This window comes from Sphaerulina musiva (assembly GCF_000320565.1).
Source record: "Sphaerulina musiva SO2202 unplaced genomic scaffold SEPMUscaffold_10, whole genome shotgun sequence".
Lineage (NCBI taxonomy): Eukaryota > Fungi > Ascomycota > Dothideomycetes > Mycosphaerellales > Mycosphaerellaceae > Sphaerulina > Sphaerulina musiva.
In genome coordinates this window covers 1,067,228-1,090,874 of record NW_016017392.1, presented here as the reverse complement: position 1 = coordinate 1,090,874, position 23,647 = coordinate 1,067,228, and the positions used below count along the sequence as shown (strand labels likewise).

Here is a 23,647-nt window from a genome sequence, read left to right as displayed (position 1 = left end):
TGTCCACCAGACGGGTGAGAGTGACCTGTGATTGTATATGCCTACCTCACTATTGGTATGAATGTAGTAAGGAGGTGTCGTTGAAGAGTATAATCTGACCACCCGACCGAAGCCATACCGCAGTCTGCGCTGCTTCTTTTGCCACTTTTGCTTCTACAAGCTTGACATCCACTCTTTCAACTATTTCCTACCAATTGAGTCTTCCGAGTGGAAACTCAACTCTCACTTCAACGACATTCATAGATATAGTCTTCTTCGTCTTCTGATGTAGTACCGACGCTCTCACAGTGTATATCTTCTTACTCAACTGTGTGCACATTGGTGACATTGCTTCACCAATATGCGCTCATGACAGCCCAGCCCACCCATGTTGCAACTTGCAAGTCAATTTAAATAATAAAAGCTTGCGGCAACCCGAAGCCCACAGGGTACCAGAAATTCATATAAAATCTTGCTCCGGGCGAACCCTCGTGAGACATGGGCATAGCTACCTGGTATGCATGTGGGGTATTCTTTTCTTTCCTGTCGCTGGTGAATCATCGGTGTGAAAAAGTCTGTCTCCCCCTTTTTTTCTTTTCACACCAGGAGACAGACGGTCAAGCACGCTCACGTCGCGGATAGTGGCGGGTATTGAGTTGACCTTGACAATGGGTACTTGTTACTTGTTACTTGACATGCAAGAAGGCGGTACTACATTATTGATGAAAAGACTTCCAACGTGAAAGATGAACCGACTGTAGATAAGGTAGTACAGACGCTTAGTAAGATAAGGGTGTAGGAGAACTAGAACTATTCAGGTTGAGTGTCAGTGTCAGTGTCAGACTGTCAGGCCAGGGCTAGCCTCCCTCCAGACCTCTTCCATCTTGCGCTGCGTCTTTATCATCACTGCTCTCATCTTCTCATTGCGGCGCGTATGTCCATTAATACTCCGCGAATCCGCCATGTCACCGAGAAAGGACGGCGGGGAGTCTCTCGCCCGCCTTGGGCTCGCAGTCTGATGCAAAGACTGTAGCAGATGGACGCCGCAATGAATTTCACGACTGGTCTCTCCTCCTGCAACGGCATAGTCGTCTTCAGAGAAGGGGCATCTCAGCACAGGTCTTGGTCCGTCAACGATGAGAGTGTACGGCGTCATACGAGCGAGTAGACTGTTCGCATTCAAGTTTCTCGTCGTTGGGTCGGACGGACAATTCTGTGTGCACTTGTTGTGGTTTTGACCTGCCTCAGGCAGCCAGAAAAAACCCCCGCGGCCATTGCTCCGAATATTGTCCTGGAATACATTTTTGATGACTTGAGCAGAAGATACTTGTTGGCAGAGCCCAGAAGAAAGAAAGGAAGAAAAGAATAAGAAAGGACAAAAAAAGGAATATAGCATAGCCTCTTGCTTCGGGTCACATCATCTGGTCGGGTTTTCTGGTGATCAGTTTCTTCGGAGATCGCTTGAGTCAAAATATCTCGATAGCATAGCCGCAAGAAATCTCATGGGCTTGCTGAAAGTATGGTGATCCCGGGTCTCCAGAGACGAACTGGCAAAAATCATTCTATGTCATTTGGGCAGGCTATCAAGGCATCCTGGCAAGACTTATGAGATCAGATAATCCCAAGTCTCGGGAAACGCACTGCACTACCTAATGTGTATGTCGATGGGTTTGGTACATCATCAGCGCAGCAACCAACGAGGTCTGGAAGCGTTAGAAGAAGGAAGCATCGCGTCTGGTCTTGGAGGTTCAAGTCCAGTCCATTCTGACTGGGCTGTGTTGTATCGCCAGCGCTGCAGTCACATCAGTTCTAGAGGCACCCGGGCCTTCCAGATCGCCACTTCTTCGTCGCCTTTTCACCTGACTCCTCTACGGCTTGACCCTTCCTTGGCGCTTCTTCCGGGCCACATCTTCGGTCCAGGCAATGCAAGATGCACAGGGGGAAGGCGCATTGGCCTGCATGCCAAGCTGGCTCAAGGCAAGCTGGACTGCCCTCTCGCAGTCATTCACACACTTCTGCTTCCATCCTACGACTGGTAACAGTCCCAACAGCCCGTCCCAGTCCGAATGTCGAGGCTTTTCGGTGCAGGTGTGCATACTAAGCTGAGAGCCAAACTTCTGAGGAGACGGAGGCTCTGAGAGCGAATGTACATATTTCGGAAAAATATGTTCGAACACAATCTTCACATCGCTCAGCTTCAGTCCACACTTGGTTGAATGTCCGAGTATGAACAGCGAGCATTTCCGGTAATACGCCTGCTTGCTACCAGTCCACTTAATCTTGTTGGTGTCTCCGGTAAAGCGCTTGTCGCCGAAAGGGATAGGGAGAGCGCCGTCAAGCTTGACGAGAAGTGTCGGGCGGAAGATCGATGGTGTCCCCTGCACTATCCTTTTCGGATGAGTCGCAACCTGCACCTGCGCATCTTCTGAGGTGTCGCCATCTGGAATCTTTTTGACAACTTCTGAACTTTCTGGTAGAGGTCGGCCCACAGCGATTGCTCGTGTGGTTGGTGCGACTAGTGAACTGTGTGGCTTGCCTACCGGTTTTTCGTATTCCTCCTCACTTGAATAGAGACCGTCATGCCTTCGTCCACCAAAGACTGAATCCTGCCTTGGCGTATTTACATGCAGTGCCTGGCTGTGGGCGGACTTCCCAGACGAGTCCTTGGCAGCAGGTTCAACGCTCCTGCTATATCTGGGGACCACTCGATCTGGTACATCCATCTCGTCTGGAATGTGCAACTGGTATTCCGAACATTTCTCGAGGATGCGCTTGTCGGTGTAAGATCTGGCAAGAAGCTGCTGGTGGGTTGGTCCATAGGTCACGCTCTTCTGAGGTACGAATTGTGGCTTTATGCGACGGCGAGCTGGCGGCTTTTCTGGTGGCCCATCTCCAAAGACATCGACCTCACCGCCCGAGAATTTCTCATACCAACTAGCATCGTCGTCCATCCTGCTGGCTGTGTTGATGGGGATGTCCATGCTGTAGCTGAAGGTCGTCTGTGACTGTCTTTAGTATGAGGAAGTCAGAAGCGGTGTTTAAGTTGAAGACGCGGAGTCGCAAGACGAGTCTGATATCGTAGTCCACCCGCGATGTGTCGTGAGCACGTGCGGATCAATGCTGAGCGCCTCCATCCCTCACTGTCACCAAGTGAAGCAGAGAGGTGAGGTGACCAGTCTACATACCGGACCATTCGGGCCTTCACCAGCAGATTCGATCGGGTGCTCTCAGAGGTCTGAAGTTGGTGGAATAGATACGCTGGATGAGATCCTGATGACGCTCAGGGACCATTTTGCAACGGCAGACGATGGAGTTCACCCGCATGAAGTAGACGCAGACCGACCAACTCACGGGACGAAGAAACGACTGGCGACTTGTCGCGGCGGACGACAGCGAACACTGCAGAACGTCGAAAATACCGGGCTCGTGTACGTCAAATCAGACTGAGCAGAGAGTGCGGCGTGTGAAACAGAGGAAACGTGCGAGTGAAGCCCGGTGCCTTAGGGGGGGGGCCACTGCGGGAATGCCAAGCTATTGCTTAGTGCGCTAGTAGTATATGGCACTCATTTTCGACACCCACTGCAAGGCTCCCCCTACCCACCACTACCAACAACACCGACCGAGAGAACGCACTCACAGCATACCTAGCTACCAGCGCTCCCACATCCACCTCGACGCATCGACCAGACATGTCGTTACCACCACAGCAACCGGCGCTTCGGCCAGATTCGAATATGAGCATATCGTTATGCGGGATGTGCGGCCAGACATGCTATTTCGTGGATAGCACTTGGATCTACGAGTGCACCTGCAACAACTTCGACTTCAACCTCCAAGGACCGCAGCAGAGCAACTACGTGACTCCTTCATTTCCACAGATGCCGCAGACTCCACAGCACCAGCAGAGATGGCAAATACCACAGATGCCGCAGACTCCACAGCACCAGCAGAGATGGCAAATACCACAGATACCAAAAACACCACAGCACCAGCAGAGATGGCAAATACCACAGATACCAAAAACACCACAGACACCGCAGAGATCGCAGACACCGCAGACACCAGCGACACCACAAATGTCACAGCACAACATGACTTATCACATTCCGCACTCTTTGCAGCATGAATTTGCTAAGCAGACCTCTGTTCGGGATATGTTCGCGTCGGGATACGGACTACCACAGGCAGTCTATGGTGCAGGCCCATCGCAGCCTCATCTCCAAGACCCATCTATCATCTTCAACAGCCCCGCGCTGACGAGGACGGCGCCGCAGGCTGTTGGCAGTTATGGACCTAGTTCAGTCTCGCAATTAGCGGCTGTCGAGTCGCAAAAGATTTGGGACGCACAAGGCAATGCATTGCATGCCCAGCTCAGCCACGAAGCACGAAACGTTCCGGCGAAAATGCTAGGCAAAAATCGCATGATTTGCTGCCTATGTCACAGAGAGTCACCCATTCGCCCCGCGAAAAATGATGGCATCCACTGCACTACATGCTTCAATCGGCGCCTGTCCTCCGGCCAACAGCTCTTGACCCTCCAACGGCAACGCGAGCATAACACGAAGCAGGCAGCCATCGCCGCCGCCAAGCAACGGAAGGAAGCCCTCATCAACGGCAATCCGACTGCCGCACAGTGCCTTGCGCCGTACGAGCCCGCCAACAAGAGAGTGAAGCTGTCGCCTTCCATGCCGTCGCAGTCTCAGCCCACTCAGGCCTCCCAATGGTGTTCCAACACATCGCTGCAGCCCGCCGAGCTGTTGAGCACGAACGGCGCCTTCTTTGGACAGATGCTACTGCCCGCTGAGCCGACCAGCACGAACACCGCCTTCCATGGACAGACACTACCGAATACCACCTTCCATGGACAGTTCCTACCGTCCGCCGAGCCGTTCAACACGAACAGCACCTACCAGGGACAAATCCCACCGTCCGCCGAGCTCAACATGAATAGCATCTTCCAGCGACAAACCCTACCGCCCGCCGAGCTGTTCAGCACGAACACCGGCTTCTATGGACAGCCACTACCGAAGACCGGCTTCTATGGGCAAACCATACCACCCGCCGAGCTGTTCACCACGACCACCGCCTTCTATGGACAGAGACTATCGAACAACGGCTTCCATGGACAGACCCTACCGCAGGCACCGGCAGCCATAAGCGCTCAGCACTCGTTTTCGGCACCGAGTTCACACCAAAGCTCATCCGCTGGTTCCAGCCTCGTCGAGCCACTGAGAAACCACACCACCCCGAAAATACCTACTTCGATCTCACACAAGCGGAGCTACTCAAAAAATCGGGAATTTGTCGGCCGGGGCAGCACCGCCTCGCCAACCCCTGCTCCTAAGCCCTTGAAAATTCAAGAAGCCCTGAAGAGGGCTCGTCCGATTTCAAAAGTAGCCATACCCGCACGCCACACGGCAATCAGAACGCCGGCAGTCAGCACGCCAGCACTGAGTACGCCAGCACTGAGTACGCCAGCATTTAGTACGCCAGCACTCAGTCTGCCAGCACTCGGTACGTCAGCACTCGGTACGCCAGAAGCCGTTGTCCCTGCACCAAATACAGCCACCATCGCGTCAGATACAATCGCCACCGCGCCAGATGCATTCCTCACTATGTCAGAGGCTGTCGTCGCCATCTCAGACACAGTAGAGCTAGGAATGTACCCGGAGCATCCCGAGACGAGACTACGTCGCGAATCGAGGGAGCAGGAGTCGAGAGAGGCCGAAGATGACGATGAAGAGTTTGAAAGGATACTGCGTCAAGCATTGGAGGAGATGGACTAACAGGATGTGGCCTAACAGGATGTGGCCTAACAGGATGTGGCCTAACAGGATGTGGTCTATGGCGTTGGGAAAGACGGCCTGACAGGATGTGGTCTATGGCGTTGGGAAAGACGGCCTAACAGGATGTGGTCTATTAGCGATGGATACGACTTGATGTGTTTTTCCGCTTTCTTGTAGCCAGGGTCCATTCGCACAGTCCGGCAGTGTGCCAGGCGGATCCTTGCTTAGATACACTGTCACAGAAGCCTGTACTACTTCATCCTCACTTTTTTCAATCACTGTGACCCGATTATAAGTTCACCATGCCATTCCTGGAGCTTTACACGTTGCGAGACCTTCACAGCGCCTACGGCACACTCTTGATCGGCAGTCTCGCCATTATGCCCGAATTAGTGTTTAGAAAGCTCGTGTTATGCCAGGGAACTCTACTGATTTGAATTGCTTTGTCTATACTCTTTGTCTACACAACCACTCTTTGTTATAAAAGTGTTGTACCTCTCACAATGCGATTATGTCCAGCGTGAATATCCCAAATCACTCAGCATTAGGCAGATGGAGGCTCTTGTTATCGACGCAGTCGACACGTTATTTATATTGAATATCAAAGATAAGTATTCTTTCGACACAATGAACATAATATCTTCACTTAACGCTCCCTTCTTCGACACATTCCTACAAGTTTTATAAAACGCGATAGATATAAACACCTATTCACCTTTTAAATGCTCGATATACTCGACAACTTACGTCACTTACATACAAAGTCATTCGAAGAAGAAGTGAGGTTTGTTCGACCTAGTCTAAGGACCAAGTCCTAGATATATAACGAAGATCGACCACCCTACTCGAACGAAGATCGACCACCCTACTCGAACGAAGATCGACCATCCTAGTCGAACGAAGATCGACCACCCTGCTCGAGTACTGTTACTATTTACTACTACCCGAGACATTTTGCTGCAGAGCTGCCTTACCTTACTAGGCTTTATCGACGCCTACCGCTGGGTCGAGACAGAGCAGCTATGGCAGAAATGCAAGACATTGATTTTACTTGGACGGAAGATGATTGGGAGATCTTCCTAACCGATTTCAACGCACAACAAGAACAGCAGATCCAAACAGACGAGGAGATTCGTGCTGATCTTGATCGTCTGTTTAGTGTTGCACATCAGACTACGAACAATACTGATACTACTGCTACTGCCCCAGAAGAAGTACCAGGGGATTCTAGCTTCGCAGGGCAGGGAGCGCAATATGGTCTCACGCAGTCGCAAACATTTGAAGAGTCTCAGTGGATGGGAAACGTGAATCAGTCGGCTTTGAAAGATACTGAGTGCTTCGAGGACTACTTTGCTACGATTCCTGGGCAACCGTCGGGTTCTGGTCAACAGGCAGCACCTACGGGTCAACAACAGCAAGAGTCGTTCGCAAGTGTTCAACAACAGCCACTATTCGCAGGTCAACAACAGCCGTCATTCGCAGGTCAGCAATCGAACCAGTATCCGGCAATGGACTTCGAGCCTTACTTTGGTGGTAATTGGCCGATGAAAGGCTTCCACGGGCTGCCCAACCAAGAAAACCCAGGAAAGCCAGAGGGCTTCGTTCGTCTGCAGCCAGTACAACCAGAGGGCAGCGCATACCGCACTCCATATGCAACACCATTCACGACTCCCGAACCCAGACCACAAGAGCCCCCATTCGCCGAACCCATCGAATACCAGCGCCTATTCTCCAACTTCGCAGAAGCCCACGCCACCATCGAAGCCGAAGACGCACAAATCGAAATGGTCCCTCTACAAGTCCAAAACGACAACTGGTCCACCATCGACATCCACACCTCCGCCCGCCAACTCTTACACGCCACAACCGCTCTCCCCACCCAAACCCCTCCCGTCATCGCCTCTGTCTACCAGAAAAAATACTGGTCTGACCACCAACACCAATCCCTCCTCAGCGTCCAATCCCTCATCCGCCACTCGCCCCCACGCGCCGAAGCTCGCATTCTCCTCCTCATCGAAGCCGTGCTGCACCTGCACCAACACGGCTGTCCCGCGACGATATTGCACCGCAAAACGCTCAAAGAGGGCTATCGCGTAGAAACGGATTTGCGGGCCTCGGATCGCTTAGAGGCGATTGTGGAAGTCGCGCGAGAGGATAAATATGTCGCGCATGATATTCTCACGGGCACGAATTTGGAGGATATTGTGCGCTCCCCAAAGGCGTATATGCGTCGCAAAGCCGATAATTGTCGTGTGAATGCGAAGAAGGCTATGGAGAAGGAGGAGGCGGATCGGTCCAAGGGGGTGGTGGCGAGGAGAAGAGGGGCCGCTGGTGGTGGTGGTGGGGGTGGCGGTGGGGGAGGTACTTTGATGAGGAGGAAGAAGAGGGGTTCGTCGTCGGCGGCGATGGCTGGTGCTGGTGCTGGTACTGGTGCTGTTTATGCGACTCCGGCGCCGAGTTCTCCCGCGGGATTTTATGCGAATCTGGCGCCGATTCCATTTGGATTAGGAGCCGTTCAGGAGTCTTTGGAGGAAAGGGGGGGACAGGGGGCGGAGCGGGACATGCAATTTGGCTTTGAGTAGAAAAAGAAGAAAACTTTGGTTTGGGGGGAGGGGGATGAGGGACATGCGCGCGGTGCAGGATCGGGTTCGAAATCACTGCTTGCTTGTATTTGTAATGTGCGCAGAGATCTTCCGGTGTGAAGAGAGAGAGCGAGAGAGAGTAGATACCCTTAGATGACTCCGCAGCGCATTTTGGCCAGAGCTGGATTCGCATCGGGGACTGAAAGGCGACACAGGTATGTTGCCTATGAAAAGACATCAAAGACCATAGCGAGTGACCCAACGCGATGTGCTTTTCTCAGAGGTGGTGATATCGACATTGCCTCGCTCGTCCCTCCTGAGACGCAGAGATACGCTACGAGTAACGTCAGCTACCCCCTGCGCCAATAGTAGTGCTTCAAGTTACTCTCCTTGTCCTTTGCTTGACGTTCTAGTACTCAAATCGTGAGATTGGTCAACGATGAAGCTGGCTACAGGGTGAGAACACGGGAGATTCGAAGAAATTCTTCTGAATAGGTAGGTGGCAGCTTCGCCTACAGGCGTATCAATGCTGTCGCACTTTGTACACAATGCTTAATGGGTATCTGTAAACGCTCCACATCCAATTGTATACACCAAGTCTCTCTCATGCTACATCACCTCACAGGAAGTAATCTGCGACCGGCTTTTTCGCCGGCATGCCTCTGCTGTCCTGCGGTGCAGCGTCAAAGACACGGTACCTCCTTCCTGGTGCGGGCTTGTTGTCCTGGCGCTCAGACAGAATTCCGTTGGATCTGTTTGCGTCGCCATTGCTTCTCGGCATGTACCCAGCATTAGCGCCGTCTTCGCTGAGTTCCAGAATTGCCGCAACATTGCCACATCTGTAGCAGTAATTCGGCGCTGACCACACTGTGACGATCGTGCTGTCGAACATCTCCTTGAAGCCCTCCATCACGAGCTGGTGCGCGCGGCAGATCAGACTGAGGTCGTTTTTGTGGTTGAAGCATTTGACAATGTCGGCGCCAAACAAGAAACCTGCGCCACGAGGTGATAATCCCCATCCATCGATCTCATCAGGGTCGGACCAGAGGAGATCACACATTGCACCTTCGTGAGGTACTTCTTGCTTGCGGTCCAGAAGCCGGATCTTGTCGATGCTGTCTATCAGGGGACTGAGACCACCATGTACGCAAAGCACTGCACCGCCTGTGTTGTTCGAGCTCCCTCTGCTCGCGCCTGCTGCGCTGGTGCCCGGTGGACCACTTTGCGTCGTCTGTGAGGGTGACGAAGCATTATTCGACACACTGGAGTTGTCCTCTGGTAGTCCTGGAGGCTTGGAGCGCGCATACCGATTCATGATCTGACCTTGGGAATTCAAGATTTCTATTTCAACCTCATCATGTTCCGGGTGGATCATCGATGGTTCTGCAAACGGCGCGTCGGTTGGGTCGATATCTCCAGCGGCGCCCATCACCAGGGCGCCCAGCGCGAGATAGTCAAACACCTCACAGCAGTACCGCCACACATTGGCGCTGCCATATTTTCGTAAGCATTCGTCGTAAAAGCCGTAGACTGTCGTAATTTGCCGTGATTCGTGATTGCCGCGAATGAGGGTGATGCGATCTGGGTAGCGCACTTTCAAACACAGCAGAAGTAAGAAAGACTCCAGGGAATAAAAGCCGCGGTCGACAAAGTCGCCCATGAAAAGGTAATTGGTGTCGGGAACATCGCCGCCAACGCGAAAGAGCTCCATGAGATCATGAAACTGTCCATGTATGTCACCGCATATCTAGTGATATCCACATCAGCGCTTGATCCGCCATAGCCCCATGCTGAACAACGAACGTACCGTTACTGGCGCATCCACGCTGACCACGTTGCCCTCCTCAATGAGTAGTTCTCGCGCCTTGTAACACAGCTCGCGCACCTGGACTTCTGGGATCGGCCGACATGCTCGCAACTGTGCGATGGCCTTGTCCAGATCACTCATCGCGAGCGACGCGCCAGCCGGCGCACGGCAGTAAGGGACGAATGAACAGAGACCCTACCACCAATGAATGCGTCACTGTCTTGCAACTCTTTCTTAGTGTGCCACTTGCTCTTCCGGTTTGCTGCTCGTTCGTCGTTTGCGATTCTCGTCGGGGTGGCGATGGTCGTAGTTGCGGCAAGCCGGTGTCAGAGGCGGTTGGGGGAGGGGCCAATGGGAGCGAGATATTTCTTCGAGTCGACAGTGGTGCTGGTGAGAGACGAGGCGGTCGCTGAGATGGGTGTGTTCACCAAAGACTCTTTTCGACGATGTCTTCGCTCATGTCGCGACGTTCTATCGGCTCGTCCACAATGTTTCTAGCGGCGGCTCAGTCCGTTCCATTTTTCTATTTTAGAACTTAACTAACCCAAACTACACTCCCGCCTCCTAGCTCTTCGCCAAACGGTCCATGATGAATTCACTATATGTCACCGCATCACTTGCTCCCTCTATTCATCATGACGGCAAGATGTGTTATCCACGACATGATTCAGGGCAGACACGAGTGCTTGCAAGCACACTTCGTGTCTTGGGGACAGAGTAGATTGGGAGCCTCAGGCATATCTACAGTCATGATGGAGAAGGAAAGGTGACAGGAGCAGCATTCGGTCGGAGGTAGTCGTGGCTCGTTGCTCTCCTTCGTTCTGTAGGTACTTGTGGTCGTCTTCATCTCACGATCGCTGCACAATTGAACATAGATTCACTCAATCGATCTCCCCGTACACATATATGAGTACGCGGGAGTGAGCCGCTCGGGTGCCCCACTTCCCACGAGCCAGATCCTCCTTCGCGCATGAAGTCATTGCTGATCTTCCATCGACCTGGACTCATGTAAACACCGACTTCCCAGACGCGCCTTCACGATGCCGCCTAAGGTGCTGGCCAAGACAGAGGGCGCCAAGGGCCTGCTACCGGTCAATGCCGCCACTCGAGCAGCAGCAACAGCCCCCAAACCACCAGCGCCTCGCCTGAAACTCGAAGTTCGCCGACTGCCACCGGGCCTGACGCTGGAAGAGTTTGAGGGCATATTGGGCGACGAATGGAAGCTGGGTAATGGGAAGGTGGATTGGCTTGAATACAGACAGGGAAAAGTCAAGTTGTCGCTGGGCAAGGTCCCTGAGCAGAGTCGTGCATATGTTCATCTCGTCGATGAGGCAGCCATTTCAGCCTTCGAGGCGAGATTTCTGGCTGTCACGTTCCAGGACAAGGCAGGCACCTACAGGAATCCCGATATGAAGCATCTCCCGCCGACACTTGGCTTTGCGCCCAATCAAAGGACGACCATCAACACCAAGCTGCGAAGCGACAACCGCCAAGGTACCATCGATCAGGATCCTGAGTTCATTGCTTTCCTCGAAGCCGAGACGCAACCCATAGCACGCTCTGCTGCCATTGATAGTGTCAGTGTAGACAGCGAGACGCCAGAGAAGGTCGTTATCAAGAGTACGCCATTGATCGAGGCTCTGCGCGAGAAGAAGGCCAGCAAGGCGAAAGCGGTCGAAAGTAATAAGAGCGACAAGAAGGACGGCAAGGGCCATGCGCGTAACGAGAGCAAGAATGATGCCGCTCCGGAGAAGCCTGCGAAAGAGACTAAGAACCAACAGCAGCAGCAAAAGCTGGAGAACGCTGCAAAAGAGGCTGTTAAGGCCGTGAATAAGCAGGTAGCCAGCAAGCAGCTGAAGGACCAACAGAGGCCAGCGTCACCTCAGCAGCCCCAGCAGAAGGCCCAATCCCAGGCAAAAGGCAAAAAGGCTTCACAAGCAGTAGCACGAGACGCCGGAGGAGGCAAAGGAGCGGAGAGTGCCAAGGCGGACGCTGGAGGGGCCACTCGGAGGGATAACAATACTCCTGCGAAGCCCGCAGCAAATACGGCAACATCTAAAGCTGTCACTCCGGCAGATGCTGCAGGAGGGAAACAGACGGCCCCAAGAGCGCCACGACAGCGCGGCAATGCTGACGGCATTAAGAAGATGCTGCAGAAAGATTTGGCGGGCATACGACCGAAGAATGCACCTGCTGCCGGTGCCAGTAAACCTACGGTACCAACGACGTCTACGACAGCAACTTCAGGATCTGCCTCATCACCGGCGGCGACACCTACCGCAACCAAGGAACAACCGCAGAAACAATCGCCTAAGCCTCCGACAGCGCCAAAAGCTCTAGCACAAGCCAAGCAACAACAGCAACCACCAGCGACAACTGTATCGACCACAAAAGCGTACCTGAAGCATGCAAATCCTAGCCAAGGGATGACTGAGATTTTGATACAGCAAGCACTCTCACAGTTTGGTGAGGTCGCAAATGTGACCATCGACCCTAGAAAGGGCACTGCCATCGCCATATTCAAGGATCCAGAAGGACTAAAGAAAGCTTTTGTGGCGAAAAAGGTGCCAGTCGCAAATGGCAATGTGGAGATTCTGGAGTGGAAAGAGCGCAGTGCTGGTCAAAGCGGCGGTAACCGCACTGGCGGATTCAGAGGCGGTCGTGGCGGCGGTGGAGCTAGAGGCGGAAGAAGTGGCAATGCTGGCTCGGGGGCCGCGCACGCTTCTGCTGCTTCTGCTCAGTCTGCACAGCCCGCAACCCAGCCACCGAAAGCAGCGAATGGCTCGTGATTCAGGCTAGAATCTTTCTGGAGACACACGAATGACGACGACAGCATTGAGAGGCGCATTACAATATACCCATGGACTCTATATCGCCTAGAAAGGATCCATCGTTCTTTAATGGGCGGAATGATCAAAGACCCAACTTGAGTGGTATTCTTTCGCTGAAAGGTCGCAGATATACCATTGCTTGATACACTATCGGTGACAAGACAAATGTAGTTTTGGCACGCTATAATACACGCGATGTGGCGAAGCCGACGACTGCGAGCTGCACCAGAAGGTTGGTGATGGGTCACGTTGTTTTCGGCGCTTTCGTCGTTCTGAACGGCTAAACAGATGTCGCAACTTGAAACATGCCAAGTCTAAACTCTATGGTTGTGAACGCTGGTACTACTTCGGAGCTACAGCACGACGACTTGGCACATACCACATCTCGTCATTTGACACCCTTCCTACTCCTTCAGGTACCTGTAGGCACCAGTATTGTAGGCTGTGTCCGCTGCATGAAAAGCTCACGTGACGTTTTGCAATGCAGCATGACCAGCTCACGTACATATATGTTGAGGTAGGTCATGTTCTGTGCGATCCTAAGCACTTGCCAATCTGCCTTTCACCAACAATAGAAAAGCAAAAACACTACAAAGATCAAATTCTCTCCGTGCCTCCTTTCTCACTCACTCACTCCTTCGGCACCCATCCCAAGCTGAGCCGCATAACCATCACCATGGGCTGCAGCAGTTCCAAACCCGCCGCAAAGTACGAGACGTATGGAGTGACGCAATCTGCCAGACCCGCAAAGAAAGATAAACGGTGAGTTGGCCACATTTAATCTTCTTCACAAGATCCATTCTCTCTAAGCGGTTTGAAAACTCTGACATCTGAGATCTTGACTAGCTATGGACCCGACGACAAGTGTCAGAGATGGGCAGACGAGGCTACAAGAAAGACGGGCCATAAGTGGACGAGGAATCATGCGGGAGTTGTTTATGGCATATAAGGTACATTTACATGCAAATGTACCTTGTTATTGATGGTGTTGATGATGGTGTGGGTCACTCTGGTTGGGGTCGGATGTGGGAGATTCGTATAGGGGAGAAGAAGGGAAGCCCGGTGGTGGCTACCTGTTTATGAGATGCTGGTAGAGAATGTCGCATGCAACAAGTGGAGTTGCGACAGAAGATTGAATATTGATCTGAGCACTGCTTGAGCAGCTGATTTGGAAATTTTGAACGGATATATGGACTGCAAGGCAAGGCAGATGTATTTACGCACCCAATTACGCCTTCCATCCTGATAGATCAGCTATTGCAATCGACCTCTTGAGGTGAAGTCGATGTTACCTGTCTGTTATATACCGTAGCTGCGTATTTCCATACAGGTCGCTCATTTTTGGTTTTTGTCAAACAAGCAGAACTCACAGCTATCTTGAACGCACTCTGCCATTGTCCATCTCCGAGCGCTCTTATGTGGAAAGAACAGTCAGGTATTCTTTAAATCCTTCTAGACTTGTCTGCCGCGACGGTGTTTTGGGGGTGGATTCTTCCCATTCACCCTCCTCTGCCTCCCCTCTTCTTCTTTTTCCTCCTTCTTCAGCGCCTGTTATGATATCGTCCTCCCTCTTTAGTCTGCTCGTTCTCTTCCTCCTTGCGATCCTCTCCCTCGTCACTCCTTATCACATTTTCACTCCTCTCTCGAACTTCGCTAGCTACTACTACAACAGTACACATTCCATGCCTCTCTCTCCAGAACACATCCCACCACAGGTGCGCGTCTTCCCCCTCTCTCCTTCACAGCTTCCCATCCTTCCCTCCCTGATCTCAAAAAAAAAGATCTTCCTTCCAAAAGAGGAACAGCGAACCATCCTTCCCTCCTTCATTCCTTTCTTTCTTCCCTCTTCGACCCACCATCGCAATGACATGTAGCCAGCGCAGAAGAAACCCGCCGCTACACAAATGAGAAAATCTCCCTGATTCATCTCGGAATTATTTTAGATTCTCAGAGATCAATAGAAGTCCCACTCACTGTGCTTGATTGACCTTGGGCAGCAGACTAGCAACATTGGGCCTTCTGCGCATGGCAACAAGATAATTAGTGAGTGCAATGAAGTAGAACGAACGAGAGAATGAGAGAATGAGAGAGAAAGAAAGAAAGAGAGAGATCAAGCTATTTCCCCAAAAACATAGAAATACCTCTCGAATATCAGCCAGCATAACTGCAACTTCTTCCAACCAGTCAGGTAGTCGCCACGCCACATGTCGATCCAACCCATCCATCACCTACATTGTGTGCACTCGGGGATATATCATCAAACTACAAAATGAACAAATAAATCACGCTTCTCAGCAGCGAACAATATTATATCTAGCATTGTGATGTTATCTGTACTCCATGCACGAGAGATTCACCAAGGTAAATAGATAAGGTAAGATTATGTGCTGACCCACTATTCACGTGACCGCATGGGTTTGAAGCGTCTTGTGCCTTGCCCCCGGTGGTGACCTAGGTACCTCACCTATGCTGAACATCAGTGGTACATATATGTAGACATATGTATGGAAGGGATAATAAGGTACCTTAGTGTTTGCCAGGACGACATGCAGGAGTACTGGAGGCAGGAATTATACAAATGGTTTTGAAAAATTGTTCAAAAGCATCGATTGGAAAAAAGAAGTTGGTTTGGTCAGCTTCTAATCTGTTGTGATGTCAAAGATACTGAACGAAAATCGAGGCGGGTGGCGAGATCTTAGAGAGATCTCCTGCGCAAAGAAACACAGAATGTGCTGTACAGGTTTCGGGTTGTAGGCTGTTGTTCATATACAAGGTGCCAGGGTTTGGACCATCTGTTCAGATGCAATCGGGGGCAGGGATGGGTGCTTGGTGGTGTTGTGTCTGCGTTGTGAACGGGATATGTGAAGAAGGCATGCATGCGGCATCGATCTATGGAGGCTTCACTCGGTCAGTGTCACCCATCATAACGCAATTGCATGCCCGATGTCACGTTTTCTGTACTTGTAATGAGGTCTTGAAGTATACTTGGATGTTTCTCATTCGATTCTGCGCTAGAATCGGCTATGTTCGTACATCTGGGTATCATTCCTGCATCAAGTTCGCTCGCAGGACTGCAATAAAGACCTGTGAGGTGGAGTCGCTGTCGCGGAGCACAAGAAGTGCTCTAGCGTACCGTAGCGTTGATCAGTGTAGACACTGTACACTCGCCTTGCTTTGTTCGCAATTTGGCTACATCCGTCTTTCCACTGCCATTGAGCTTCTCGACCTTGCTAGGCTCGAAAGCGACCACCTTGTCGGCTGTCGTGGTGAAGCCCACCTGGTTGTCCTCCCATACCTTCTTCTTGGGGTTGAGGACAGCGTCGGGCTCACCCTCGAAGCCTTCAAAGTAGACACGCTCACCCGCTTCGGCATCGGCAGGAGGATTGACGAGCTCGACTGGACCTCCGTGGTCATCTTCACCAGGGGCGACACGCGGAGAGGCGGCAAGCACCATGGCCGATGACTTAATTCCACGCATGGTGACAGGCTTGAGATTGCAGACAGCCACAATCTTCCGATTCTGCATGTCTTCGAGCGGTATCAGACCGTTCAGGCCAGAGCAGACTGTCCGAACAATTTTTCCCTCGTACTCAGACGTGTTGTCAGTTCCAGGAGCATCTCCACAGGCGATTGTGCTGACAAAGAGCTTCTCAGCGTCTGGATGCTGGATGGCTTTCAAGATGTGCCCGACTCGCAGGTCAATGAGAGCAGGGCCGAAAGGCTTCTCTGGCGCTGGTGCAGCTTTTGGTGGCTTGGGCTGTTTCTCCTTCTTCGGCTTCTCCTTCTTCTGGCCTGGAGTCGCAGCGGCCACCGCATCTCCCACTTTGTCGCCGAGGTCTTTTGACTTGGGCTCGGCGGGTTTCTGGTTCTCTGCCTGCTTTGTAGCCTCGCTCGCCGCAGAAGTCACAGTACCACCAGCTGCCGCTGCAGCATCTGCGCCTGCCGCCGCTGCAGCAGCCTTCTCCTTCTTCTTGCGCTCCTTCTCAGCCTTCGCATCGATCGGCTTGATGGGCGACACGACATTGCTGGGATCAATCTCAATCTTGTCATCACCACTCAACTTCAGGCCAAACATTTCTGCATTCTGTACAAAGTCGATGAAGCGGGTAATGTGGTGGTATCCTTGCTCGCCAGTGCGCTGCTCCGGTGACCAGCCCTTGACCACCGGCCCAAGCTTGCAGAACAGAGCCACGTCGGCCACGCTGGGCTTGCTGCCGAGTACGGTCGTGCGAGTCGCGAGGTGTGTGTTGAGATGGGAGAGACGTTCAGCGGTCTTGGCTGCGTCTTCGGTGGGCGAGGCAATGTGTGCAGCTGTCGTGGTCCATTGCTCGATTTCGGTCTTCTCGGCAGGCGAGTATTCGATGGTGGTGAATATGGCCGATGTCAGCTTGGCTGGATCACTCTCTCCCTTTGCTTGTGGATATGTCGCCTCGAGCAGGCTCGTGACCTTGCTGTCCAGTGGTGTTGCCGCCATGTTTGCGATTGATCTATTCAGAGGATATGATGCTCGAAGAGAAAGTCTCGATGATGGCTGAATGGGAACGCGTATGGCCCTTGCGAGCGATCGTAAGGAGCGGAAGTGCTTCAGCTTGGCGACTTGTAGCGGAAAATGTTGTAGAAGTCTTCAATGCAGGTATGCCACTGAAGAAACACAGTCATAGTTCTATACTACACTGTTCTTTCCTCGGACCCTTGCAACTTTTCGATCATGCTGAGTCAGCTGTGTAACGGCCCGCGCCGTCCCCGGTCGCCTGTATGACATCGCGCGTCTGTTCTAACCTCCACAACATCAGCAAAAAAGGACAACATGACATGGTCCAGCTGCTGTGTCTCTGTGCGAGCTGACAGCCATGGTCATATCGGGAACTTTTCACTTTTTTTCCGTCGTTGACCATCTCTTTGGGCCATCGTAAAGCCTCGTCTCCCTCCTGATCACTCTCTCCATTGCAAGAGGCATATATCTCATGGTCATACTGGACACTTCTGCCGAACGCCGAGCCATGTGCCCGAAGAGAAAGTCCGTCTTCTTTCGGGGAGTTTGCTGTCTTCATGTCAGGCCGCCATTTCCGCCGCGACCTTCGGAGGCTGGTCTTGAATCACCATTTGCCGCGAGCCAAAATCTGACATTGAAGGACGATGAGGACCTCCTAGACAGGGCTGCGGGCTTGCTACAGCGTATCTAGTAATCTCGCGCGGACCACATGCTCTGTTTCAAGTCAATCAGTAGACTGCATACCACTCGCACTTGAGAGTCGGAGGTGGGACGGGTGACCACTATATTGCGAGAGTTGACACATTGCCCGGATCGGTCTTCTATCCAAGCCACGCTCGTATTGCTTACACAGCAAGTTGACATGATCCAGCTTGTATACGGAGTCTGCCTTTCGAACTCCGAATAGCTCGTGTTCATAGGTCTGCAAGTGGGTCACCGACACTTTTGCTGTTGCGGGGCTCTTCCACTGAAATCTGGCTGCGCACGAGCTTCGAGCATACGGATCAATCCTGCCCATCCCGATCTCTTGACGTCCTATCGTAGCATAGCGTACGCTAGACGGGTGATCCACCAGATGGATCAAATATCGAGCTCGGGTCCTGCTCCTTGCCAATTCGAATTCCGACTGCAGTATATCTGGTAATGCAGAGGTGGCGTCTATGGCAAAGAATCGTAGAGACTTGACAACCGTCGTCCCCTGGTGCAAGCAAACCTGCCCCAAGCTCAAGACACCATGCTCTTCTTCTTACAACGCCCAGCCCTTGTATCTAGCTCATTTGGACACACGAACGAACAAGGGCGAGGCTTTATTCCATGCTACATCGCTCGGCGATCTTATCTGGGATCTCGACTTTCTCGAAACATCTTACGCTGCCTACGCGTGTCGAGTTTGAAGCCCTAGGACGCGTAGTGTACATTAACCAGACTTGGAGCTGGCCTGTGCATAGGTCGATTTCGAACTGTGCATTCATCTTGGCGTTTTGTTCAGGTCACGGCATGTCGAGTGCCCTTGTCGCTCATGACGCTAGAGACGGCCATCTTCGGTTGCTAGGTCCAGGAAAGAGTATCGCTTCGAGTGATTAGTCGCTTCGATAATCTTTCTTGAGCAGGATTCCGATTCTTCCCAATGATTTTCATAGAGGCTGAGGCGGGAGAACCGTCTGCTATTCGGAGCGAGCTCAAACACCTGGTCACGTGCCTGTAGCAAATACCAGTTGCCAGGTTCATATAGACCAAGGGAAAGTAGAGAGGGGCCCTTCCTGAGCCTGTGCTTCTAGCATCTCTTGCTTAACGCTCGATCCCAGTCTGACCGTACCCGAAGCAATCAGACTCGTGGCATGCACTCCACGTTCCGGGAGATACTTATGAGACGTCAAAATCTCTATACTCACGCAGTGTCTCCGTCGGCAAATCTGAGCTAGTCAGAGCATATACGATTACTGAGATGCAGTGTACATCGGACAATCTCAGAGAGTCTTCCTCAGACTCTCCGCTAATACTGATTCACCCACAAGTCTATAACCGATTCAATCACATCTGTAAATCAGAGCGCATAGCCTCATACCACGACATCCGGAGAACGATCCTCCAATTGCTTCCCTTCCATCAAGGACTTCAACAGTCGAAATTTGCCCACTTATGGGAAATCGACCTGGAAAAACACCTTCAACGCAGAGCCATACTGTTCTATCTATTACCCCAGTAGCCTCTCTACTCACCAGATCGGAAGCCTTCCAATCGCTTCTGGAAATCTGGCATCAAAGCTGAGCAGGGGAGACTTTTCCATGTCTCTCAAAAATGTGGATACTGCTTAAAATTTCTATACGAGCACACTCGGCATCTCGATCGCATCAGAGTAGGATACCAAAAGCGTTGTTTCCGGATACCTTGTTTTTTGCCCCTGAGAAGGTTCCAAGTTCTGTTGAAGTCGTATGGGAGGTTGCGCTGGATTAAGTGTCTAAGACATTTGAAATTAACATGCACGTGGAAAAGACTGCTCGAGGAGTCAGTGATTTTTCCGCGAACCTGACTCCAATTGGAAAGGAATTTGCTCCAGGGACTGAGTGGCTTGGCATTTGGATGACCACATCTGGAGCACAGCTTCAATCACATATCGAGGGGTACACACACAAAACTTTCTCGGCGCTGGTAATTTTTCTTCCGTATCTGCTGATGGCTATCGCCTCTATCTGCTTCCAAAACAACACAGATGAACTTGAAGAAGTCCGGCAACAAGCGCGTCAGTCCCCTAACCACGCTTGTTGCCCTTCTTCGTCACATGTGCCTGCCCGGGCCACTTCACGCGGCCCGGGCTCTTCTTCTCGCCATCCCTTTCGACCTCCGAGTTGGTGCCTCTCCCGGCCTTTTTCGCCTTCTTTTTCTTCGGTGCCTTGGGGCCGCTCCGTCTCACGAACGCTCCAAGCGCAAGGTCCACCCCTTCATCGAGGTTTCTCTTCTGCGGAATTTCATCCGCGGGCTGGCGCTCTGGGAGCAGAATGACCTCGTTCGGAACCACAGAAAGATCCATCTCTCCTGGTCGCCATTCCGGCGTTGGCGCGGGGCTCCGGCGCCAGCCTTCCCCTGGCACCTCGGAGTCGCGGTTGGTTGGGAAGAGATCGTGCATCTCGACCGGGTCATTAGAGGCGAGAGAGGCGGCAGCAGGCTCTCTGGGCGTTGATGGTGGTGATAGAACGGCACGGCGCTCTCGCGGCTGCCATGGTGTGCGCTGGCTCACGAATAGATCCTCTGACGACTCCGAGGCGATGGTGGTCCCCTGAGGGGAGTTTGGATGGTCAACTTGAGCCGGAGATGGCTCGAGAGTGAAGTTGCCACTCTCTGCCATCTCCGTCTCCCCAGCAGCTTCCTGCTCACATACGACGGGCGCACTCCACGAAGCAGGAATCTCGACACCTTGGTCGAGAGCAATTTCCTCGAGACTCGGCGCTTTCATATTGCCGGTCATGGCTGGGAACATGCTGTGGCTCATGCTTTCTGTCTCCTTCGCTGGTTTCAGCAGATTCTTTCTCTGCTTCTTGCCAGCTCGCCTCGGTATCGCCTCGAATGCTGGAGTCTCCTCTTTCCTCCCTCCTCTTTCCTTCCCATCTGCTCCCCCGTCCTTATCTGGGCCCTCTTTTCTCATCTCGTAAATGGACGCATTGAACTCCCGAGCAGCCTCCACCCCCACATTGCCACCACTGGTGAGTTTTAACGGGCTGGCCACCAAGAAATTGCCGAAATCCGCCGTCCAGGAGGTCGTCTCGTCGTCCAAGCGCACACGGAGTCTCCACGGCCTTCCGTTCTGACTCTTCTCGAGATACACCTTTTCTAGCTGTCGGTGTCGCTCACGGATCGCTGCCAAATCGCGCTCCACGTTTGTCATCCTCTGCGTATCTTCATCGCTGGGCTCCTCAAATCTATCCAGCATCTCGGCCGCGCGCGCATCCAGCTTGTCGAACTCATTCTGTAGTTGCTTCTCGTAGTCGTCAAGGTCTGCTTTGAACTTCGTGATGGCGCCGTTGGGGTCTTGGGAGGAGGACATCGGGGTATGGGTACGCGTGCGTCAATTGATGATAAAAGGCTGATAGGAACGGTGATGGTGCCAGGGAACGATGTTGATGTCAGAGTGATGGTTGAAGAAAAATTCAAGTGGCAGCAAGAGGAAGTCGAAGTGGGGCTCTGGCAGGTGGCTAGCTGAAGTGAAGCGGGTGCGTACTAGGACAGCGGGGATCTCGTGACCTGTCCGGTTGCTATGCGATTGCGAACGTTGGAGGTGATATGTCTTGTGTTTGCGCAGGAGGAATGGTAGAGGCAACAGTCAAGAGGAGCCGTTCGTGTACTATGCGTAGACTCTGAGTTCAGGTGCTGCTTGCTGTGAAGTCTCCACTGCAGCGAGGGTGTAATGAGTATAGCGGCGAAGAGGGTGGTAGTATAACCGACAAGACGTCTCCGCGAGAACTGGTGGCCGAACCGTCAAGCGCGAGTGTCCGTGGTGCATTAGATATCGTGCGTGTTACTACTGTACGCTGACCAGCTCGCAGACAACAACGTTGACGATGTATATGGCTACCTATTGCTGGCATTTCCACCGCAAGAGCTTACGACAAAGGCTACTAGTGGTATAACGGTCTCTCAGGACCTGAGACGGCACAACGTGAGCAAACCTCGCTTTCAGAGTTGCTGAAGACCTGTTTGCTGAAGCTGGATAGTGCATACATCCCTATCTGTTCTAGATCCGACAGCAGCAAACACGGTCGTAGCAGCACCCCCTGATATCAGAGGACAGCGTCGAGATAAGAGCGAGCGCTACAGACGTTGAGCGCTGAAGCGTGGCGCGAGCCAGATATAAGCGGGAGTTGCTAGTTTGCCGCATAATCGCCATGGCGAGCCCCCAAGGCTTTGTAGGGGGTAGGCAGACCATCAACGGCACGGAAATTGGTCATTGCTTCGGGAGTGATACTCCATATCAGAGTACCGACAACTCGGGGACGTGGAACAGGTGCCTGGGGCACGCTGTGCTCGATGAAAGGGAATGAGGTGGCTCGTAGGAGGTCAGGTAGCACTCTACAAGCCATGAAGGGGAAGATAATGGCGTGCTGCTGCCAGCCTTCAGGGCCGCACCGTAGCAAAATTATGTACAGCCTGTTCCATCACCTGGAGTCTTCAATGCTCTCGGTTGAAATTTCTGACGGCAACGACCAGTTGATCCCTTGACCCCTTTTTTAAGCGGGTTCCATGGTGTTCTATTGCGCAGCATGGAAAACAGCGTCTTGGCGGTACGCACAGAGATGGCAAGAACAACGCGTTGAAATATGCACTTCGGTCATCGCACCAACCTATTCCAACAAAGATCCCAACTTCACCATGAGATCGCGTTTGGAATTCACAGTCTGTATGGACATGGCATGGATGTCAACCCAACACAAAAGAGAGCAGACAGACATCTCGACTTGACGGTAACACACTCCTTTTGCTTCTGAACCATCACATCCAACCACGACTACCATGATGATTAGACTTGCACAACTACATGCGACTTACGACATTGGCAGTTGCGAAGCTCATCTTCAAGACGAGGCCGGTCGGATCCATTCTGGCATTCGCCGAGACCATCGCGTCACATGAAGAGCTTCGAAGGGCTGTCCGCAGAAGAGGAGAAAAGCCCCAAAGTCTTTTTTTGGATACCAAGTCCTCGAGTCGCAAAGATCGAGGCGGACACGGCCTCGCTAGGGCTCTGCTATGCAGTGATAGCTACGGGAGCTAGAAGAGCTCTAAATGGGACCCATCGAGTTCTCATGCGCTGGATAAAGGTGCAAGATCATCGCTGACCTTCTCAATTTGCAGGACTCGAGTTCGTCGATCTACACATTGTCGATAAGTGAGCATGTCAACTGCTTTCACACACTGATGTGACGGCGATGTGACGGCTCACGCGACAAGTAGCAAGGCCCGCAGCCACGATGCTAGATAAGCGGATTAGAGAAATGCCCGCATTATGGACAGTAAGTACACCACCCCTATCAAACCCACTATGCGACATGATGAAAGCGCACATTCCCTTAAGCGGCACATGACATTGCTCGCTGCGGAGCTCGGCCAGGGGCAATCAGAGGCATGGGCTTAGCACTCTGGCTGCACACAAGTCGCAATAAGAAAAATGAAGCCATAACGGG

At 52.4% G+C, this 23,647-nt stretch overlaps 12 protein-coding genes across 12 annotated transcripts; 5 read left to right on the top strand and 7 right to left on the bottom strand.

Annotated features, from left to right (window-relative positions):
* Window positions 1–893: 893 nt before the first annotated feature.
* SEPMUDRAFT_135931 (uncharacterized protein) lies at window positions 894–5,885 on the bottom strand. The gene has a single exon (XM_016902741.1). It carries the CDS (start codon window positions 2,958–2,960, stop codon window positions 1,848–1,850), a length of 1,113 nt encoding a protein of 370 aa, XP_016757685.1. The 5' UTR covers window positions 2,961–5,885; the 3' UTR covers window positions 894–1,847.
* Window positions 2,215–5,885, top strand: SEPMUDRAFT_151538 (uncharacterized protein). The gene has a single exon (XM_016906878.1). The coding sequence runs from the start codon at window positions 3,669–3,671 to the stop codon at window positions 5,763–5,765; it is 2,097 nt and encodes a 698-aa protein (XP_016757686.1). The 5' UTR covers window positions 2,215–3,668; the 3' UTR covers window positions 5,766–5,885.
* Window positions 5,886–6,787: 902 nt separating this feature from the next.
* Window positions 6,788–8,347, top strand: SEPMUDRAFT_120408 (uncharacterized protein; the record flags this gene model as incomplete). Its single annotated transcript, XM_016901604.1, has 1 exon — window positions 6,788–8,347. One exon carries the CDS (start codon window positions 6,788–6,790, stop codon window positions 8,345–8,347), a length of 1,560 nt encoding a protein of 519 aa, XP_016757684.1.
* Window positions 8,348–8,848: 501 nt separating this feature from the next.
* On the bottom strand, window positions 8,849–10,553 carry SEPMUDRAFT_158704 (Metallo-dependent phosphatase). The gene is made up of 2 exons (XM_016907801.1): window positions 10,155–10,553; window positions 8,849–10,094 (listed from the first exon to the last, which is right to left on the bottom strand). Exons 1-2 carry the CDS (start codon window positions 10,293–10,295, stop codon window positions 8,967–8,969), a joined length of 1,269 nt encoding a protein of 422 aa, XP_016757683.1. The 5' UTR covers window positions 10,296–10,553; the 3' UTR covers window positions 8,849–8,966.
* Window positions 10,554–11,168: 615 nt separating this feature from the next.
* Window positions 11,169–14,168, top strand: SEPMUDRAFT_151536 (Smg4_UPF3-domain-containing protein). The gene is made up of 2 exons (XM_016906877.1): window positions 11,169–13,747; window positions 13,832–14,168. The coding sequence occupies exon 1, from the start codon at window positions 11,195–11,197 to the stop codon at window positions 12,941–12,943; it is 1,749 nt and encodes a 582-aa protein (XP_016757681.1). The 5' UTR covers window positions 11,169–11,194; the 3' UTR covers window positions 12,944–13,747; window positions 13,832–14,168.
* SEPMUDRAFT_120405 (uncharacterized protein) lies at window positions 13,662–13,934 on the top strand (the record flags this gene model as incomplete). The annotated part of the gene is made up of 2 exons (XM_016901603.1): window positions 13,662–13,747; window positions 13,832–13,934. 2 exons carry the CDS (start codon window positions 13,662–13,664, stop codon window positions 13,932–13,934), a joined length of 189 nt encoding a protein of 62 aa, XP_016757682.1.
* A 1,598-nt stretch (window positions 14,169–15,766) lies between the features above and the next one.
* On the bottom strand, window positions 15,767–17,618 carry SEPMUDRAFT_151532 (nucleic acid-binding protein). The gene has a single exon (XM_016906876.1). It carries the CDS (start codon window positions 17,457–17,459, stop codon window positions 16,110–16,112), a length of 1,350 nt encoding a protein of 449 aa, XP_016757680.1. The 5' UTR covers window positions 17,460–17,618; the 3' UTR covers window positions 15,767–16,109.
* A 379-nt stretch (window positions 17,619–17,997) lies between these two features.
* Window positions 17,998–18,760, bottom strand: SEPMUDRAFT_151531 (uncharacterized protein). Its single transcript, XM_016906875.1, has one exon. The coding sequence runs from the start codon at window positions 18,493–18,495 to the stop codon at window positions 18,202–18,204; it is 294 nt and encodes a 97-aa protein (XP_016757679.1). The 5' UTR covers window positions 18,496–18,760; the 3' UTR covers window positions 17,998–18,201.
* Window positions 18,761–18,764: 4 nt separating this feature from the next.
* On the bottom strand, window positions 18,765–19,486 carry SEPMUDRAFT_151530 (uncharacterized protein). The gene has a single exon (XM_016906874.1). The coding sequence runs from the start codon at window positions 19,203–19,205 to the stop codon at window positions 19,026–19,028; it is 180 nt and encodes a 59-aa protein (XP_016757678.1). The 5' UTR covers window positions 19,206–19,486; the 3' UTR covers window positions 18,765–19,025.
* Window positions 19,487–19,563: 77 nt separating this feature from the next.
* Window positions 19,564–20,180, top strand: SEPMUDRAFT_128195 (uncharacterized protein). Its single transcript, XM_016902200.1, has one exon. It carries the CDS (start codon window positions 19,776–19,778, stop codon window positions 19,929–19,931), a length of 156 nt encoding a protein of 51 aa, XP_016757677.1. The 5' UTR covers window positions 19,564–19,775; the 3' UTR covers window positions 19,932–20,180.
* A 46-nt stretch (window positions 20,181–20,226) lies between these two features.
* Window positions 20,227–21,516, bottom strand: SEPMUDRAFT_111021 (uncharacterized protein; the record flags this gene model as incomplete). Its single annotated transcript, XM_016900891.1, has 1 exon — window positions 20,227–21,516. The coding sequence occupies one exon, from the start codon at window positions 21,514–21,516 to the stop codon at window positions 20,227–20,229; it is 1,290 nt and encodes a 429-aa protein (XP_016757676.1).
* A 139-nt stretch (window positions 21,517–21,655) lies between these two features.
* On the bottom strand, window positions 21,656–22,352 carry SEPMUDRAFT_151528 (uncharacterized protein). Its single transcript, XM_016906873.1, has one exon. The coding sequence runs from the start codon at window positions 22,055–22,057 to the stop codon at window positions 21,833–21,835; it is 225 nt and encodes a 74-aa protein (XP_016757675.1). The 5' UTR covers window positions 22,058–22,352; the 3' UTR covers window positions 21,656–21,832.
* Window positions 22,353–23,647: the final 1,295 nt, after the last annotated feature.

Bases quoted from the DNA above. Each gene is read 5' to 3' on its own strand.
- SEPMUDRAFT_158704 (XM_016907801.1), bottom strand. From the start codon at position 10,295: ATGAGTGATCTGGACAAGGCCATCGCACAGTTGCGAGCATGTCGGCCG. The intron at 10,095-10,154 runs GTACGTTCGTTG...GGATATCACTAG, and splicing joins GCGTGGATGCGCCAGTAACG to ATATGCGGTGACATACATGG.
- SEPMUDRAFT_135931 (XM_016902741.1), bottom strand. From the start codon at position 2,960: ATGGACATCCCCATCAACACAGCCAGCAGGATGGACGACGATGCTAGT.
- SEPMUDRAFT_151536 (XM_016906877.1), top strand. From the start codon at position 11,195: ATGCCGCCTAAGGTGCTGGCCAAGACAGAGGGCGCCAAGGGCCTGCTA.
- SEPMUDRAFT_151532 (XM_016906876.1), bottom strand. From the start codon at position 17,459: ATGGCGGCAACACCACTGGACAGCAAGGTCACGAGCCTGCTCGAGGCG.
- SEPMUDRAFT_128195 (XM_016902200.1), top strand. From the start codon at position 19,776: ATGTGGATACTGCTTAAAATTTCTATACGAGCACACTCGGCATCTCGA.
- SEPMUDRAFT_151538 (XM_016906878.1), top strand. From the start codon at position 3,669: ATGTCGTTACCACCACAGCAACCGGCGCTTCGGCCAGATTCGAATATG.
- SEPMUDRAFT_151528 (XM_016906873.1), bottom strand. From the start codon at position 22,057: ATGCCAGCAATAGGTAGCCATATACATCGTCAACGTTGTTGTCTGCGA.
- SEPMUDRAFT_151530 (XM_016906874.1), bottom strand. From the start codon at position 19,205: ATGAACCTGGCAACTGGTATTTGCTACAGGCACGTGACCAGGTGTTTG.
- SEPMUDRAFT_151531 (XM_016906875.1), bottom strand. From the start codon at position 18,495: ATGGGCAGGATTGATCCGTATGCTCGAAGCTCGTGCGCAGCCAGATTT.